The sequence below is a fragment of the Balaenoptera ricei genome, chromosome 2 (genome assembly GCF_028023285.1).
Source record: "Balaenoptera ricei isolate mBalRic1 chromosome 2, mBalRic1.hap2, whole genome shotgun sequence".
Taxonomy (NCBI): Eukaryota; Metazoa; Chordata; class Mammalia; order Artiodactyla; family Balaenopteridae; genus Balaenoptera; species Balaenoptera ricei.
In genome coordinates, this window is record NC_082640.1 from 162,866,821 (window position 1) to 162,882,347 (window position 15,527).

General features: G+C 57.4%; 1 protein-coding gene across 3 annotated transcripts; it reads right to left on the reverse strand.

The window, feature by feature from the left end:
* Nucleotides 1-768: 768 nt before the first annotated feature.
* On the reverse strand, nt 769-14,776 carry ISM2 (isthmin 2). 3 transcript variants are annotated; one of them, XR_009500969.1, is made up of 7 exons: nt 14,295-14,776; nt 7,336-7,575; nt 5,607-5,976; nt 4,102-4,242; nt 3,761-3,844; nt 1,836-2,468; nt 769-1,635 (listed from the first exon to the last, which is right to left on the reverse strand). XR_009500969.1 is itself a non-coding variant. In XM_059914754.1 (6 exons), exons 1-6 carry the CDS (start codon nt 14,424-14,426, stop codon nt 1,951-1,953), a joined length of 1,485 nt encoding a protein of 494 aa, XP_059770737.1. In that variant the 5' UTR covers nt 14,427-14,776; the 3' UTR covers nt 769-1,950. The 3 variants fall into 3 exon arrangements, 2 of the variants coding, with proteins under 2 accessions (XP_059770737.1, XP_059770738.1); XM_059914754.1 differs by having other exon boundaries at nt 769-2,468; XM_059914755.1 differs by lacking the exon at nt 4,102-4,242 and having other exon boundaries at nt 769-2,468.
* Between the last annotated feature and the right edge of the window lie 751 nt (nt 14,777-15,527).

The window sequence follows — 15,527 nt, forward strand, 5'->3', positions numbered from 1 at the left end:
ACTCCGGGATATCTCTATCTTGTTATTTTTTTTTTTTAAGTTTCAGCTAAAACATAATTAAAACATTCCTGTGCTAATCGTATTGAATTCCCCAGACAAGAGACAGGGAAGGGAACTTGGCTCCCACCTAGTGACCTGAGATCCTGGCCTCTCTGACCCTGTAATATTCTAGTTGCCCCAGAGTGCTGTTAGACGGTGATCCAGGACCAGACTAATAAACCTCCCTCTAGGTGTGATGTAATTGGAAATATCTGGCTCTCTGAGTTTCTCCAGGTAGTGACTCTGAACACACCTTGTCTCATTCTGCTTCCTGATGTGACTTCCCCAGATGCCAGAAGTGACAGTGGAGTGTGTGGTAAGGGTACCAACTAAGGTAGGGCGGGTCCACCTCTCTCACAGGTGTAGTTCTTGGGACAGCTCGCATCGGAGCCCCTTGCAGCAAGTTGCTTGGGGAAGTGGGGTCGCTTCCTCTGGTGTAAGGGCACTCGATCTATCTGACCAAAGGACTTGGCGTGAGCGTGCCCCTAAGGTCCTGCTAGCTCTTCCCTGCTTCCCAGGTAACCCTTCACGAGTTTGAGTAAAGATAACCGAGTAAAGATAACCTAACTGATGTTTAGTCTAAGCTAAACTCTGCACCCCGGAGCTCTGCCTGCCCAGCAGGGTTAGGTAATCACAAACGCAGCCCAGGGGAGCTTGGCTGGGACTGCAAGCAAGGGCTCCCTACGCCCCTCTGCTCTGCTGGGGCTCCAAATTCTTCATCAGACAGAATTTGAAAATAAAGTGCTTTATTGCTGAGGTTCCCAGAGAGTTTCAGGGCAGCTGCCTAGGGCCTAGGACTGAACTTCCCTACTTTTGGAGGCTTTTATGAACAGAGACAGTTGGGATATCAGCATGTCGACCCCACAGAAGGCAAGAAAGTGTGGTTGCAGAGGGGAGGGGGAGAAGCGGGGTGAGGAGAGGCAGGGAAGGGGCACGAGATGTGCTGGGAGAGCTGATCATACGCATCTCTTCCCAACCCTGAGCTCAGTGCATTCAGCAACATCACCGTGGGAGCTTGAAGTGGGCCACGGTGGGAACGTTTACACCACAGAAATTGCCCAAATGCTACAAATTGGGGCTGTCCCCCTGCCACCCCCCCGGGAGAGCTGATTTACCAGCTCACCCTGCACATGACACATCCTTCTGGGCTGGTTCTGAACCCACCCCAAGCCTGGCCGCTGTGCTCATTCAGGGCGCTGTGAACTCCCAGCCCCACACATTCCCACAACCTGGACAGAACAGAGGTGAGCTGGACAAAGAAAGGGACCAGAGTTCATGGATCCGTTCTGCACCTGGATCCTGCCTTGTCTTGGCTGCCACGGCCTGTCTATCCACTTATGGTCCCACTGATGGCCTTCAGCCCTAGACTAAAGTGGTGTCCAACGAAAGGCAGCTCGGGGCTGAGGTTAACCCTCCCAGCGGGGGTGGGCAAGCGGGCCACGTGCAACTGCTCAGCGCTAAGGAGGGCTGCTGGCCCAGGGCTGGCTGGCCGCTGGCCCGCGGGCCAGGACGACGAGACTGGCCCTCAGGGCTGGGGCTCTAAGTGACTCACCGCAGGTCCCGGGAATCAGGGTGTGTGGAGAGCCCGGCGCACACCTGAGCACAGAGGGAGAGGGAGGACAATGGGTGTCCAGGCTGCGACAGCACCTCCCAGCAGGCAAGAGGTAAGGCCGCCACAGATACGCATCTCCCGGCAGCCCCGGGGGCCTTGGGAGCTGAGCTCCCTCCTCTCACCCTGGGCCTTATACACGCTTCAACCTTCTCCCCAACCCCACACCGACACCTGGGGTGCTGACCTCCCCGCCTCGGGTTCGAAGGCAGAGGGCTCGAGGCACCAGACTGGCCTCACCAGGTCTGGGCCAGGCAGGGTGAGTGGCCCACGAGGAAAGTTCTCCAGCACAGCAGCCCTCATTAGAACTCCTTGGCCTCCTGCAACTGCGCCAGGTATTCCTCCTCGGGGGGGTTGTCCGTGCAGGCCCGGCCATTGTTCGGGGGCCGCACGGCGTGGTAGCGGCTCCAGTCCCCCTTACACAGGATCCAGGGCAGCGTGTCCACCTTGAAGTGCAGCTCGGGCGAGAAGTCGGTGCTGACGAGGTCGGGCGCGCCGGCACCCTTGCCTCGGGTCAGCAGCCGGCTGCCCGCGTCGTAGCAGCAGTGCTGGGCGGCCAGCGTGCTGCTCTCCCCGGACAGCAGAGAGCGCAGGCAGAAGCGAGCCGTGGGCTGGTACACGTCCAGGCGCTCGCGTGGGCCGCTGGCGTCCCTCCACCGGAAGCTGCGGCCCTGGTGCTCGTCCTGCAGGCTCACGGCGCTGGACACGGCCTCCAGCGGGTACGCACACGGGCAGCTGGGCAGGTCCCGCAGCACCTGGCTCAGGTACTTGGCTAGGAAGTCACTCTTGCAGTTCAGCCACTTCTCACAGCTGTCCACATCTGCAGAGGGCAGGGGAGCGTGGGAAGGGGACCGGTCAGCCCCTGGGGTAGGGGGGACTGGTCAAGGGCCAACGCACGGAGGGGGAAGGCCTAGGCCCCAGCTGGTGCAAAGCTGTGGCTTGGTAGGGCCGTAGGGGCAGGAGGGGAAGGACCCACCTGGGGCAGAGCTGGGGGCAGTCTGACCTGGCTGCCACTGTTGACAGATAAGGGCAACCACACACCACCCAGGCAAGCTGAAGCAACAGGCCGTGGCCGAATGGACGTCGGCCAAGGGGCTGGAGGAGGGGCCTACAGGCCCTCTGCTGAGCTAGGCCTTGTCCCTTTAGATGCTGGATGGCGGGAGAGGTCCTGGGATCGTGGGGAACGAGCTGGGGTGGGTGGGGGCAGGGACAGCAGTTTTAGCCTCCTGGTAAGAAAATGTTCCACTGTTTTCACCACTGGCCCGTTCTTGTTCTTAACTTTGCCTTTCTCAGGCTCACTCTGTCTTTCTGGGCCCCCTGTGACCCCTCTGTCTATGCTGCCCTCCTCCCCTCTCCCTACCTTGGAAAATGTGGCCTCTGACCCTGGCCACCCAGAACGAACTGCTCCTCCCTCTTTGCTGCAGACCCTTGGGCCCACTTGGCAGTGCTGTACCTAAGCTGGTTGTGTGCGTCTTTCCCCCGAAGACCTGAGCCCCTTGAGGGCAGGGACTGGGCTTGGTCTTCTGGGAATCCCCTGCCCCACACAGGGCCGGGGGCACCCTCCCCGCTCAGTGAGCGTCTGCGGCGTTGAGCGTAGGACCCATCTGCAAGGGGGCTGTCGGCAGCTGCCTGCCTCCTTGTGGGGTGCAAGAGACACAGATGTGGAGCGTGCTGGGGAAAGCACGGCCCGCTCCAAGCTGCTGAAAGGAGCAGTCCTGGAGCTCTGGACCCTGACCTGTTTTTGAGGGCAACTGCTCGCCAGACAAGAGCCTGCCAGGAGCCTCCAAGAGTGCCCAGGGAGTGGAAGCCAGAATGTCCCCATCCTATCCTGCTGCCAGGGAGCGTACGCCCCACTAGATGATCTCCAAGCTCTGGGCTCCCCTCAAGACCTTCTTCCCAGCAGGAATATCAGGCTGGGAAAGGCCAATGGGCCTGGCTAGGGGGCTTGGAAATGTTACGGTCCCCTTGCCGGGGAGGCTAACCTTCCACCTGGAAGGCGTACTCTCCGCCTCAGTGGATGGAGGCAAGATTCCTGCCCGTGCAGTGAGGCTCCACCCCCCCGAGAGAGGTTTCCCCCAAACCCCCAGGGGCAGGGCCTAGCCCCCCACTGACCTGGGCTGAGCATGTCCGTAGCATTGTGGGCCAGGGGCTGCCACCTCTCACTGGGGAAGCCTGAGGGGTCCTTGTCCTCAGCGCCTTTGGGAAGAGAGGAGGCCAGACTGGTGGTGCCGCAGGGCACCTCTGTGCTCCCGAGGGGAGCCCAGCCCTCACTAGGCTCTCGGTGCCCGCGGCATCTGGGACAGGCCTGGCACGGGGCAGGACCACCGTGTGTGTTAGCCTCCTGCCTCCCCTCTCCCAAGCCCACCCTATACAAGGCTTACACGCCCACATTCCCAGGGGACCAAGTCCAGCGTGTAAGCCGCTCCCTCTGCGGGAGCTGGGGCTCGTCTCACCAGGACAGGGGGGCAGGTCGCAGGCACGGGACTCGATGGCAGTGCAGGCGTAGCCACAAGGCCGAGTCCTCTGCTGGCTGCCGCTGCCGCAGCTCCCACTGCAGGGAGACCAGGGGCTCCATTCCTCTTGAAGCTCAGAGTCTGGGTCAAGGCAGGGAGCCAGGGGTGAGGGAGCAGAGCCCATGGGGTGCCTTGGTGCGAATTAGCAGAAGGCACCCCTTCCTTGGGAGGATACGGCCCGGGCCAGGACGCCCCTAGCGGACGGAGCATGGGCTGAATTTCAGCCCCACTCGTCTGCTCATCTGGGTACCCCTGTGCGGTGAACACCCGGAAAATGCAGGAGGTGTCACAACTCCCAGCCACCCACTCTGTGCCCACACAGCAACGAAGAGGTAAAGCTACCTGGAGGCCACCTGACCACTGCTGAGGGGACCTTGGGCAAGTCCCCCTACATCTCTGAGCTACAGTTTTTATGTCAATCAAAACCAAGGGTGACAATACTTCCTTGGCACTGGGGGTATTAAAGAATGTCCCTGCTCTCCACGTCCTGGTCTGAGGGACCCAAAATGCACCACGACAGCACCCACAGGCCTTTGGCTGCGCGGGCCTGAGACCCAGGGCTCTCTGTGGAACCCCCAAAGTACTGACACACACACCCAGCTCTCTCCTCGCTTCCCAGGCAGGCCTGACAGGCTGGTTCCAAGTGTTTAAGGAAAATCAATGGAAGAAAAGCTGAAAGTCATGAAAATTCTGCCTGTTAGCTTACATGACTTTGGTGAAATGGAAAAAGCCTGCTACGACTTAGTCTGAACCAACGATGAGACACCAGGGCTCTGGGGAGAAGTGCTATAACTGTGTGTGAAACATGTCTGTACCCAGGGAAAATTGAAACTGCAATATGCAAAAAAAAAAAATGCCTGTCATGGGACGGGGGGCAGGCTTTATGTGATATTTTCTGAATAGTCTATGTTGTTATGTTGCTTTCTAAAAAAAAAAGTAATAGCCAATACTTTGTTTACTATGCACTGGCACTTTAAAAGTATTAACTCACTTACTACTCTCTACACCCAATTCTACGTAGTCAGGGTTGTGCCCATCTCCATTTTAGAGAAGAAGGAACTGAGGCCCAGAGAGGTTAACTTGCCCAAGGTCACTCAGCTGGTAAGCAGCAGACCCAGGATTCAAACTCACACAATCTGAAGATGAGGTCAGTTGTGAGTGGTGGGATTTATAATATTTCTTGATTTGTTGGAAACAGATATGAATATATATATTATTAACAAATGTCTATTCTGCTTAGGGGATTTCAGGGCTGTTGTGAGGGTCAAATGTTTGAAAAAAAAAAACCACAAACTTTGCAAGCTATGGGTAATGCTTGGCTGATGATGGTGTCTGTACAGGCCTAAGCTCCAGGCCTCTCCCCAGCTGCCCCTGCCCAGGAAGCTCTCACCCCCATTTCCACTCAGGACCTCCAGGGCTGGGGATGTCAGGATGGGGGAGCTCACCGTAGCTCTCAGGCTCCTTGAAGGCCCGGTCCCCGGGGGACAGCCAGCCCTGCTCCCAGCCTCCTGCGGCCCCGCTGAACCCACGCTCCTGGTCGGCGTCATCGTCTTCCCCATCGCTGTCCTCTTGGTCCTCACTCTCACTGTACTCTGGAGGGTAATCCTCCTCTTCCTCTTCCTCCTCTTCCCCTGGGGCTCTGCCCTTGAGGCTGGGCCTCCCTTCCTCGCCCTCCAGGTAGCCCCAGAATAGGGGCCAGAAGAGTTCCTTGGCAGGTAGCCAGCTGGGGGCACCCTGGGACCAGCGATTGTTAGGCTCAGCCAGCAGGTCCATCTCCACCTCAGCCTGGGGGTCCTCCACCACTTCGATGGTCACCTGCAGAGGTACAGACACACCCGGCCAGTGAGGGAAGGCTCAGAGCCAGACTCCAAAGGCAGGGGAGATGACAAGCCTGGGGGCAGGGGCAGGGGGAAGGCCTAACCTTTTCTCCAAACCAGCCCATTCTTTTGGTCCACCTTCTTGGTCTCCCCGGGCACACAGGGTCACAGTCTAAGACCTGGCTGTGCATCAGAATCTGCTGGAGATTCCTGACCCCCTGACCCCACCCCAGACACGGATTTAACTGGTGTGAGGTAGGGCCAGGCGTAGTGGTCCTAACATGTGCCAGGGTGGAGACCCACTCATTTAAGAAAAGCTGGGTTTGAATTCTGGCTCCACCAGCCCACAGGCTGCCCAGTTGCTGGGGCCACTGACCGCCCTGAACCTCCATTTCCTCGTTCCAGGGCCGGAAAATGAGGCCAAATGACAGCAGATCCCCACGACAGCCCTGGGGAGGGCTCTCACCCACTACATTGTGGACAGGAAATAAGTAACGTGAAACCATTTATGTGAAAGTGAACTTTAAAAACATCACTTTTGGCTATTACAAAGCGATATGAGGTCACAGAACAAAATCTGGGGAAAAGAACAAGCAAAATATAAAGAAGAAAATGGAAGTCACCCATATTCCATCTCTGACAGGTAACATTTTGGTGATTAACCTTCCAAGTTTAGATATATAGACACACACACACATACACACACACACACTTTTAAACAACTTTAGAACGTTGTGTGTTCTATATTTTTGTGACCTTTTTTCTCTTTTGGTGAAAGTGTTTTGTAAGCTATAGATGGTACACAAAATGCAGGAATTATTGTCATTAGGGATTCGGGACTGACGGTGGAGTATGTAAACTGGAATTCCACCAACCCCTCTAGTTTTCTCTCCCATAAAGCCCCTTTGGTGGGCAGGTCACCGCCCCACCAGCCCACCCCGTCCTTCGCCAGGAGCCTGCAGTAAGGGCTGGGCCTGGGGGATGATCAGACCTTCAGCCTTTCTACTAGACCTCTCCCCATATTCCAGGAATCTCCTGCAGCTCCCAAAACATTCTCTGCTCGTCTGGTCCTCATGACAGCCCTGCCGGGTTGGTGCTGTTTGCCCCTTGCTATGGTCTAGGAAATGGAGGCTCAGAGAGCCACGGGACTTGCTCACGGTCTGCAGCTAGAGAGGGGGGAGCACCTCCACCTCCCACTGCTCCACAGGCAGGGCGGGGGCAGTCACCTTCTCTGACCTGCACAGGACCCCTGTCCTCCAAGCAATACCGGATGGGACGCCTGACCTCAGAGCTGAGCTCTTCAGCCCAGCTTCTCTCCAGGTATCCACTGGGCCCACGGCCCCCCTGGAGCTCTCACCTGGATATTGGGGTTTGGGGCACTCAGGTCTGTGTTGGCCAATCCCGGCAGCTTCTGCAGCTCCAGCAGCAAGGGAGCGTCCTCCAGGGTCCCGGGCAAGGAGGTCTTGTCCAGGGTCAGGGCTGCTGGCTCAGTTAGAGCCCAGCGTCTGTGTCGGCGCAGCCCTGCCTGGAGGCGGGCTCTGGAGAGCAGAGGGGTCTCTTCTTCTCTAGGAGAGCTGGGGTCTGGGGAGGCCGAGACCTGAGGGAGAGATGGGAGGGAGGGGTGCCTGAGGTCAGGGCCCATGCGAACCCGGAAAAGGCTGGTGGGGGGCGGGAGCAGGGGGAGATTCGGGAGCCCTGGGGGCAGACCAGGTCACAAACTCGCCTTGCGACCGTGTATCCAAACATGTCTTCTTTACCACCTCAGAGGGTGGACTGCGTCCCCAAAGTGCTCGGGCAAATGATGCCAGCATGAGGCACGAGAAGGAGGGCTCAAATCAGTTTCTACACATGGAAGAAACACAACCCAACCTGCTCATTTCACAGATGAACAAACTGAGGCCCAGAGGGGAAGTGAGATGTTTAAGGCGGTGGTTCCGAAGTGCAGTTTGCAGACACTTGCCTCAGAATCCCCCAGGGCCCTTGTCAGAGGACAGACACCCAGGCCCTCCCCCGTCAGGGCAGGAAGGCTCAGGAAGGCTCAGGAAGGCCGACAGGGCCGTGGGCAGCAGGCCCAGGCCCTTCCCCGCAGCACAGTGCCCTGCCACCTGGCCTTCCCAAGCCATCCGGGCGGGGGCTGTACTTCTCGGCATCCTTGACCTTCCGCCTGCTCACCTGGGGCCCGGCCCCTTTTCCTATTCCAGGCTGCTTGTGTGGGCGTCTGTCTGCCAGTTAATTCCCTCCACCAGCCAGTGCCATGAGGTCCACACTGGGACTGTCCTTGATGCAGCTCAAATAATAAGCGAAAGCAGATCCTGGATGTCTCTGACTCTTGCTCTGGCCTTCCCTGCTCAGACAGTGGAGCACTGGGTCAGCACCTACCTCCAGGCTGCAGCCATTGCCCAGGTCCAGAGCTGCCCTGTGAGCCTCAGGGGCCAGGGGCCTGTGGACCCTGCCTCACCCAGGCCACAGCCTGGACCTCACCTCCCACCTCATACCTCGGGCAGTGTGGTACGGCTGAAAAACAAGGGTCTGGAGAGTCAGATCAGCTTGGGTTCAAATCCCAGCTCTCCTTCTTACTTGCTCATTCAATTTGATGATTTCCCATCAACAAAATGAGAATAATAATTCCTACCTGGAAGGATTGTCAGAATTTTATTTATCAAACATTTCCACAGCATCCACTGTGTGCCAGGCATTATTCTAAACACTTAAATCACTTGTTTCATCCTCCCAACAACCCTCAGAGGTAAGAGCTAGCTGTCATCTCCATTTTGATCATGAAAACTAAGGCACAGAAAAGGCAAGTAACTTGCCTGAGGTCACACAGACATTTACTGTTAGAACCAGGATTTGAACCAGGCAGCCAGAGCTCACACTCTTAACCATCATGCTCCAACACTGCAGGTGAGAGCGCTGAGAGTCTACTTCACAAATCAGGGGCTGAATCAGTCTTGTTTCTCATGTCTCTCCCCTTTGACCCCTTCCTTCTGTGGTCCCCAGAGGCCTGGCTCCAAGGCTCCTGCACTGGGACTTCCCTGGTGGTCCAGTGGTTAAGACTCCATGCTTCCACTACAGGGAGCACGGGTTCAATCCCTGGTCAGGGAACTAAGATCCCGCATGCCATGTGGCGCAGCCAAAAAAACAAAACAAAACAAAAAACAGAACCAAAAGAAACAAGGCTCCTGCACTAAACACCTGGTCCCAGGACAGCCGTGGGCCCATCTCAACCGGGGCCCAGAGTCTCTCGATGAGTGAAAGTGCTCTGGTCCAGATAGCCAGGATGGATGAGCAGAAGATGGACAGATGAGTAATGGAACAACCCAACCCCTTCTCTGGCCAATCCTGGAGGCCTGGAGCATCCCCAGATGCCACCTTCCTAGCAGTTCCCACCCATAATTCCACGGAAGCCCTAACTGTTCCCACGACTTTGCTCAGCAGCTCCTCTGTCTGCAGCCTCTGGGCACAGAAACAGGCAGACTTGGGGCAGCAGGAGTTCAGGGTCTGCAGCCTTTCTGGCTGATTTAGACGCCCCAGCCTCCTGGGCATAAACACCAGGTTTCATCTGCGGACATTTGGCAATGACATTTGTAGTTGTCACAGCTGGGGCGGGGAAGCGGGTGCTACCGGCATCTAGTGGGTAGAAACCAGAAATCTTACAATGCATACATAGCACAACCTCACAGCAAGGATTATCCAGCCCAGAATGTCAACAGTGCTGCAGTTAAGAAACCCTGCTCTAGAGTCAGGCTGCCTGGGTCTGAATGCCAGTGGTGGCCTGGCTTCTGACCTGTGGGACCCTGGCAGGCGACATAACCTCTGTGAGCGTCCTCATCTGTAAAATGGAGACAGTGATGGGACAGAGCTGGTACCAAGCAGGCATTCAAAGTGTCCGTTTCCAGCCCTCCCCACCCTGGTGCCCAATCGGACCAGACGATGAGCAGAGACCATAGAAAGCCCTGGCTCAACATCACAGCCACACACACCAGCCTTCCTCTCTTGGAGCCTCCTGCCCTGTGTGTCAGCCCCTGGGGAACTCCCCAGAGCGGAGGGGGACATCTGACCTTAGTTTGGGTTCCCTGAGAAGCCGACCCTGAGACAAAGATTCAAGGCAAGTGGTTCCTTTGGAAGGTGATCCCTGGAGACACCAGCAGGGAGTGGGGGAGCAAGTCAGGGAAGGGAGGCAGCTAATAAAGAATGCTCCATGAAGCCAGTGACCACGGTGCACAACTGGAGTGCATCCCACTGGGCACCTCAGTTATGCCATCAGTCATCGGTTGAGGGAGGCTGGGTGGGGGAGAGGATGGGCACTCCAGGTGCTTCGGGCTGGCCGTGCACAGCTCAGAGCAGGCCCTAGTGCCAGCAAAAGCCCTCAGGCAACTGGAAGTGAGGCCTGCAGGGATGTGGGCAGACAACTCAGAGCCCTGACACGTAAGCACTGTCTGAGCGCATCTTCCGTATTACGCCTGGACCAGGCCCTTTACATACCTTCTGACACTTACTCCAGCTAGGGTGTAAGCTCCATGCAGGTAGAAATGTTTGTCTGCTTTGTTCACGCTGTATCGCATGCCTAGCACAGTGCCTGGCACGCTACAGGCACTCAGTAAATCATTGCTGAGTGACTGAATGAACGCCAGCAGTGATGAGGGGTGAGTGTGACTATCTCTGTGTTAACGATGAGGCTGTGGAGGCTCAGAGAGGGGAAGGGATTTACATACGGTCTCACAGGTTACACTATGGGAGCTTAGGTTCAAACTCAGCTCTGCCGGATCTCAACGCCCAGGCATCGGTGCACACGCGCCTGCGCAGACAGGCCAATAACCCCTCAAGCGCAACCCCCTCTGCCTTCAAAAAGCGCTTCGGTTTTCACCTTCTTGTCTGGCCCCTGAAGGTGGTGGTAACGAGTGCAGGCTGGAGGCCACATCACCTGGGATCAAACCCCAACTTGGACCCCTACTGGCTGTATGACCGTGGGCAGGTTACTTAATCTGCCTTAGTTTCTCCTCCTGTAAATTAGGGAAAGGGCCAGCCATCCCTGTCTCATAGGGCTGTTGAGTTAGAACGGCGCCTGGCACATGCAGTGAGTGTTACCTAGAGGTGGTGACAGATAGTTCTCAGAGAGAGAGCGGGCAGCACCCCTCTCACCAGCACGGTGTTGGTTCTTTACATCTTATTTGGTCTGAAGACTGCCCCCCTCCACTACTGATGCAGATCTCTGGGCGGTGTATTTCCATGACATTCTGAAGCAAATTCTGAGGCTCCGGCCTGTTTAAGAACACCTGCCCTATCCCACGGGACCACCTCCCACATCTTTTATGCTTACATGTGGAGTTTCACACGTGTACACATACACAGCTCCATTCTTTTGGGGATGGTGTCATTACCCAGATAAACATGAGATATATAGATATACACCAAGATATGTCCCCACCATTCATTCTCTCTCTCTCTCTCTCACACACACACACACACACACACACACACACACACACACACGGGCCCACGCATATGCTCCCAGACTTGGCAGGGCAGCCCTGACCCATGTGTTTCCAGTTAACCTAAGAGCCCCCCCTACCCACAAACCCTTACTGCATTGCTTGAGCTTTGCCTGCTAACCTGCTTCAGCTCCCCTCACAGTCCCCCCACTCTCCCTTCTCCCCTCTGCCTCCTCTCAGGGGTCAGAAACTTGTTCCGGATAATCAAATCCAGTTGCCAGGTGCAGTCCAGCACCTCTCCTCCCCGCAGCCACTGCTGAGGCCCGGGCCCATCCCTACAGAGCCCGGCTGCACACACAGTCACCTCGGCTTCCCGGAGGTGCTGGAGCCCCATCATTCAAAGGCAGTTGCCTCTCCAGACAGGCCAGAGGACCACCGGCAGAGGAATGGGGCTGGACGTCACCCTCCTCACTGGTGTGTGCTGTTCTAACCCAGCCCACCCTGGCCTGGGAGGGAGACCTACCTCAGAGCACACCCTCCAAGCACCAGGGCTGGCTTCATGCTGCGTGACCTGTGCACTTGTACAGCACGCTGCACTGGGTTTATTGCTCTGCTGTTGCCATCTTGAAATGCTTAGAGTCCCCACATTTTCATTCTGCACTGGGCCCCATGAACTATGAAGCCAGTGCTGTCGATCACCCTGCAGGTACTGACCCAATGAATCCTCACAACCACGAGGTACCAGTATCACCCTCACTTCCTAGAGGAGGCAGCCAAGGATCCGAGAGGTGAAGGAACTTGCTCAGGGTTACACAGGGGGCTGGCAGAGCAGGTTTTGAGGCAGATGATCTGGCTAGAGAGTCTGCTCTTAACCCTTGTGCTTTGCCAGCTCCAGGCACGGGCAACACTTTCTGGTTCATTGCCTGCCACTCTGGGGTGCGGAATGTGTCGAATGAACAAAACACTAGGACAGGATGCTCTGCTTTTCATATCCATCCTTCCCGTTGATCCTCGTAACAACCAAGTGAGGTGAGAAGGGCAGGGACGATTAGGAGACTGAGATCCAGTGAGGCTGGGACTTGCCTGGGACCACTGAGCAGCCAAGCCTCCAGGCCCCAGTTCCTGACCTTCCTTCTCTCCCTCAACCAGCTTTCCAGTGGTTCTGACCTCTCAGAGCGAGAAGAATGGTCTGGAGGGAGAACAAAGTTCATAGTCAAGGGGCAAACATATTAAAAATAATTACAATCAAAGGGGTAAGTAAAAAAGTATTTATGCCAAATGAGTAGAAAAAAATGCCAATTCAATTAATTTTATTTCCATTGTCATCTCCACTGAGGAAGTGGACTGGCCAGAGGCTGTTCAGTTCCTCTGGATTTGCCTTCAGCCGTGGCCCCCAACAACGGGCAGGAAGAGGGGGTATCCCACAGGGAATAACGTCTGGCTCTGTTGGGCAGTGGGTGCTACAGGCATCTAGTGGGTAGAGGCCAGAGATGCTGTTAAGCATCCTACGATGCTACAACTCACAACGAAGAATTGTATAACCCCAAGATGATGGTAGGGCGGAGGTTGAGAACCCCTGGTCTACAGGATGTACTCTCAACAGGGGCAAAAATTAGATCTCGGAGGAGGAGGCAAAAAAATCTAAGTATTATTGCAATACAATGGTTTGTAACACTCCAAAGGGCCTTAGTGCATGAATAGAGAGCATATCTGTGGTATTAAAATTTCATGGGGGAGGCACTTAGAACAAATAGAGTCTAAAAATCTCCTTAGGAGGGAGGGCAGTCATGAAGAAAAGATGGACAAACAAGGGTCCACAGAGACCCCCCCTAAAATGCAGGGGACGTGCTTTCTTCCCGTTGCCTCTGGAGGGCCTCAGCAGCCTGGGCACTGACAGGGCCCCAAGCTGGGGCTGGGGCTCTCGCTCACTTCACTGCTCTCCTGCACCCTCCTCGGGCCCTGAGTGTCCTCATCTGGAAAATGAGAAGAGCCACTCTGGCCTCCTCCTAGAATTGCTCCGTGCACTTAGAGGCCAGGACCCCCTGCCACACAGGCCTGCTCCTGCGAACCCTGGAACAAGTCTGGCGGGCTTTGTCCCCATGGGGCTGTGTCCGCTGTGGTCCAGGAGGGAACGGCTGGACTGTTGACCCCTGGCGACGGGAGACGCGGGTTTTGACAGACGGTGATTTCTCTTCGTGTCTAAACTACTCTTGGTCTCACTCCTCTGTCTTCAGTCGCCCGCAAAAGCCCACTCACAGCCCCTCCCCATCCCCAGAAAGCGCTCCTCTACCTCTTAGCGACCTCTTCTACTTGTTCAAGTACCTAATGATATAAAGGTCCCACTCAGCAAGTTGGAGGCCCCCACTTACTACCTCACCTTCTCTCAATTCACACCCCAAAGGACCCAAATCCTTTGAAGATTTGATTGAAGAGGCTGCACCAGGGGCTCACTTGACCGCTGGAACCTCAGCAACACCCGCCCGCCGCTCCGCAAAGCGCTGCGGTCCTCGAGCATCCTCCGGACTCCTCTAGGAGCGCGCACCTGAACCGCATGGCTGCAGGAGAGTTTCGCTCAGGGCGAGGCAGCCGCGGGGAGGCGGAGGGCGGAAGGGAAAGGAAGCCGGGCGGTTGCAGGGTGTCTGCGCACCTCACTCAGCACAGAAGTGACGCTTCTCCCCAGGCTGACCTGCTTCACAGCCCGAGGGTGTTTCCCGCAGGTCCGGCGCACCTGGCCACCGTCCGGTGCCCGCCGACGTCCGGGCCGGTCCCGCCCCTCGCACTCGGGGGCCGCCACTCGCGTCCCGGTCCTGCTCCCCGCGCGGCCAGAGCTGGGGGCCGGGGGAGCAGGGACCCAGCGCGCCGCAGCCCGCGCCCCACCGCTCACCTCCGCCAGCCTCACGTGGCTCCAGCCGGGGCCCCGCGGCTTCCGCAGGGGGAGCCCTCGCACCGCGGCCAGCAGCGCGGTCAGCAGCACCACGCAGAGGGGGAGCGCCGCGCGGCCGGGGAGTCGAGGCATCCTCTCCGAGGCTGCTCCGCCCGGCGCCTTCGCGCCTCCCGGCCCGCTCGGGCGAGTCTGTTGACGCCGGGCCTCGCCTCCTCCGGGGGCGGGAGCGCTGGGACGGCGGCGCAGGCCCGGCCGCGCCAGCGCTCAGGGCTCGCGAGGGGAGCTCCGGCGGCCGCGGGGGCGCGCGGGGCGGGGGCGCGCGGCTCTCCTCTCTCTCTCTCTCCTCTCTCTGTCTTCTCGCTCCTCTCTCTTCTCTCTCTCTCTTCTCTCTCTCTCTTCTCTCTCTCTTCTCTCTTCTATCTTCTCTCTCCTCTCTCTTCTCTCTCTTTTCTCTCTCTCTCTCTCTCCCTCCCTCTCTCTTCTCTCTCTCTCTTCTCTCTCTCTTCTCTCTCTCTCCCTGGCCCGGCGTGGGCGCCCCGGCTGCTCTCGGGTCGGCGCTCGGGATATCCCCCGCCCTCCCCGGAGGGGTGGCCCCTCGCGCTCCCGGACAAGTCTCGGCCCAGCGGGCGGCTCCCTTTGATCTGGCCGCCTCCCCGCCCTGAGTGCCCGCCGCTGTCGCCGGCGCAGCCCCAAGCGAATTCCTGTTCGGGGAAAGTCGCAGCCCGCCTGCCGGCGCTCTCCAGTCCAGCTGTGCGACTGCTGCGGGGTCCTGAGGGCGGCGCCGGGGCTCACCGACCGCCAGAGCCTCGCGGGCGAGGGACACGCCGCAGCCCAACGCTGGAGCCTTCAGCTCTTGGGCAAATGTGCACCCAGGTAGGTTGGCTTGGGGAGGAAGGCCTGGAAGTAACTCCCCCAAGGCTCTTCCAGCTCCCCTGCTGGAGGTGGAGACTCGAAAAAAACACCTGCCACTCTGCACCCAATTTCCCCACGGTGTTCAGCACTTCAAGAGCCAGGAGAGAGCTGAGACTCAGATGTGAGGATAAAGTCCCAGGACAGCAGCTAGCCACATTTGAAGGAGTGGTCAGAAGATCCTGCCCTGCCACTGGGTGTCACCTAGTTTCATCCTGGGTAAAACAGTGGGGCCACCCACTCCCTCCAGAGGGACACTCGTGCAGGGATCCTCCCGTGTAGGGCGTGCAGTCATGAAATAAAACCTCAGCTTATGATAACGAT

Bases quoted from the DNA above. Each gene is read 5' to 3' on its own strand.
- ISM2 (XM_059914754.1), bottom strand. From the start codon at position 14,426: ATGCCTCGACTCCCCGGCCGCGCGGCGCTCCCCCTCTGCGTGGTGCTG. The intron at 5,977-7,335 runs GTGAGAGCTCCA...GTACCTCTGCAG, and splicing joins CCCCAAACCCCAATATCCAG to GTGACCATCGAAGTGGTGGA. The intron at 4,243-5,606 runs GTGAGCTCCCCC...GCCTTGACCCAG, and splicing joins CAAGGAGCCTGAGAGCTACG to ACTCTGAGCTTCAAGAGGAA.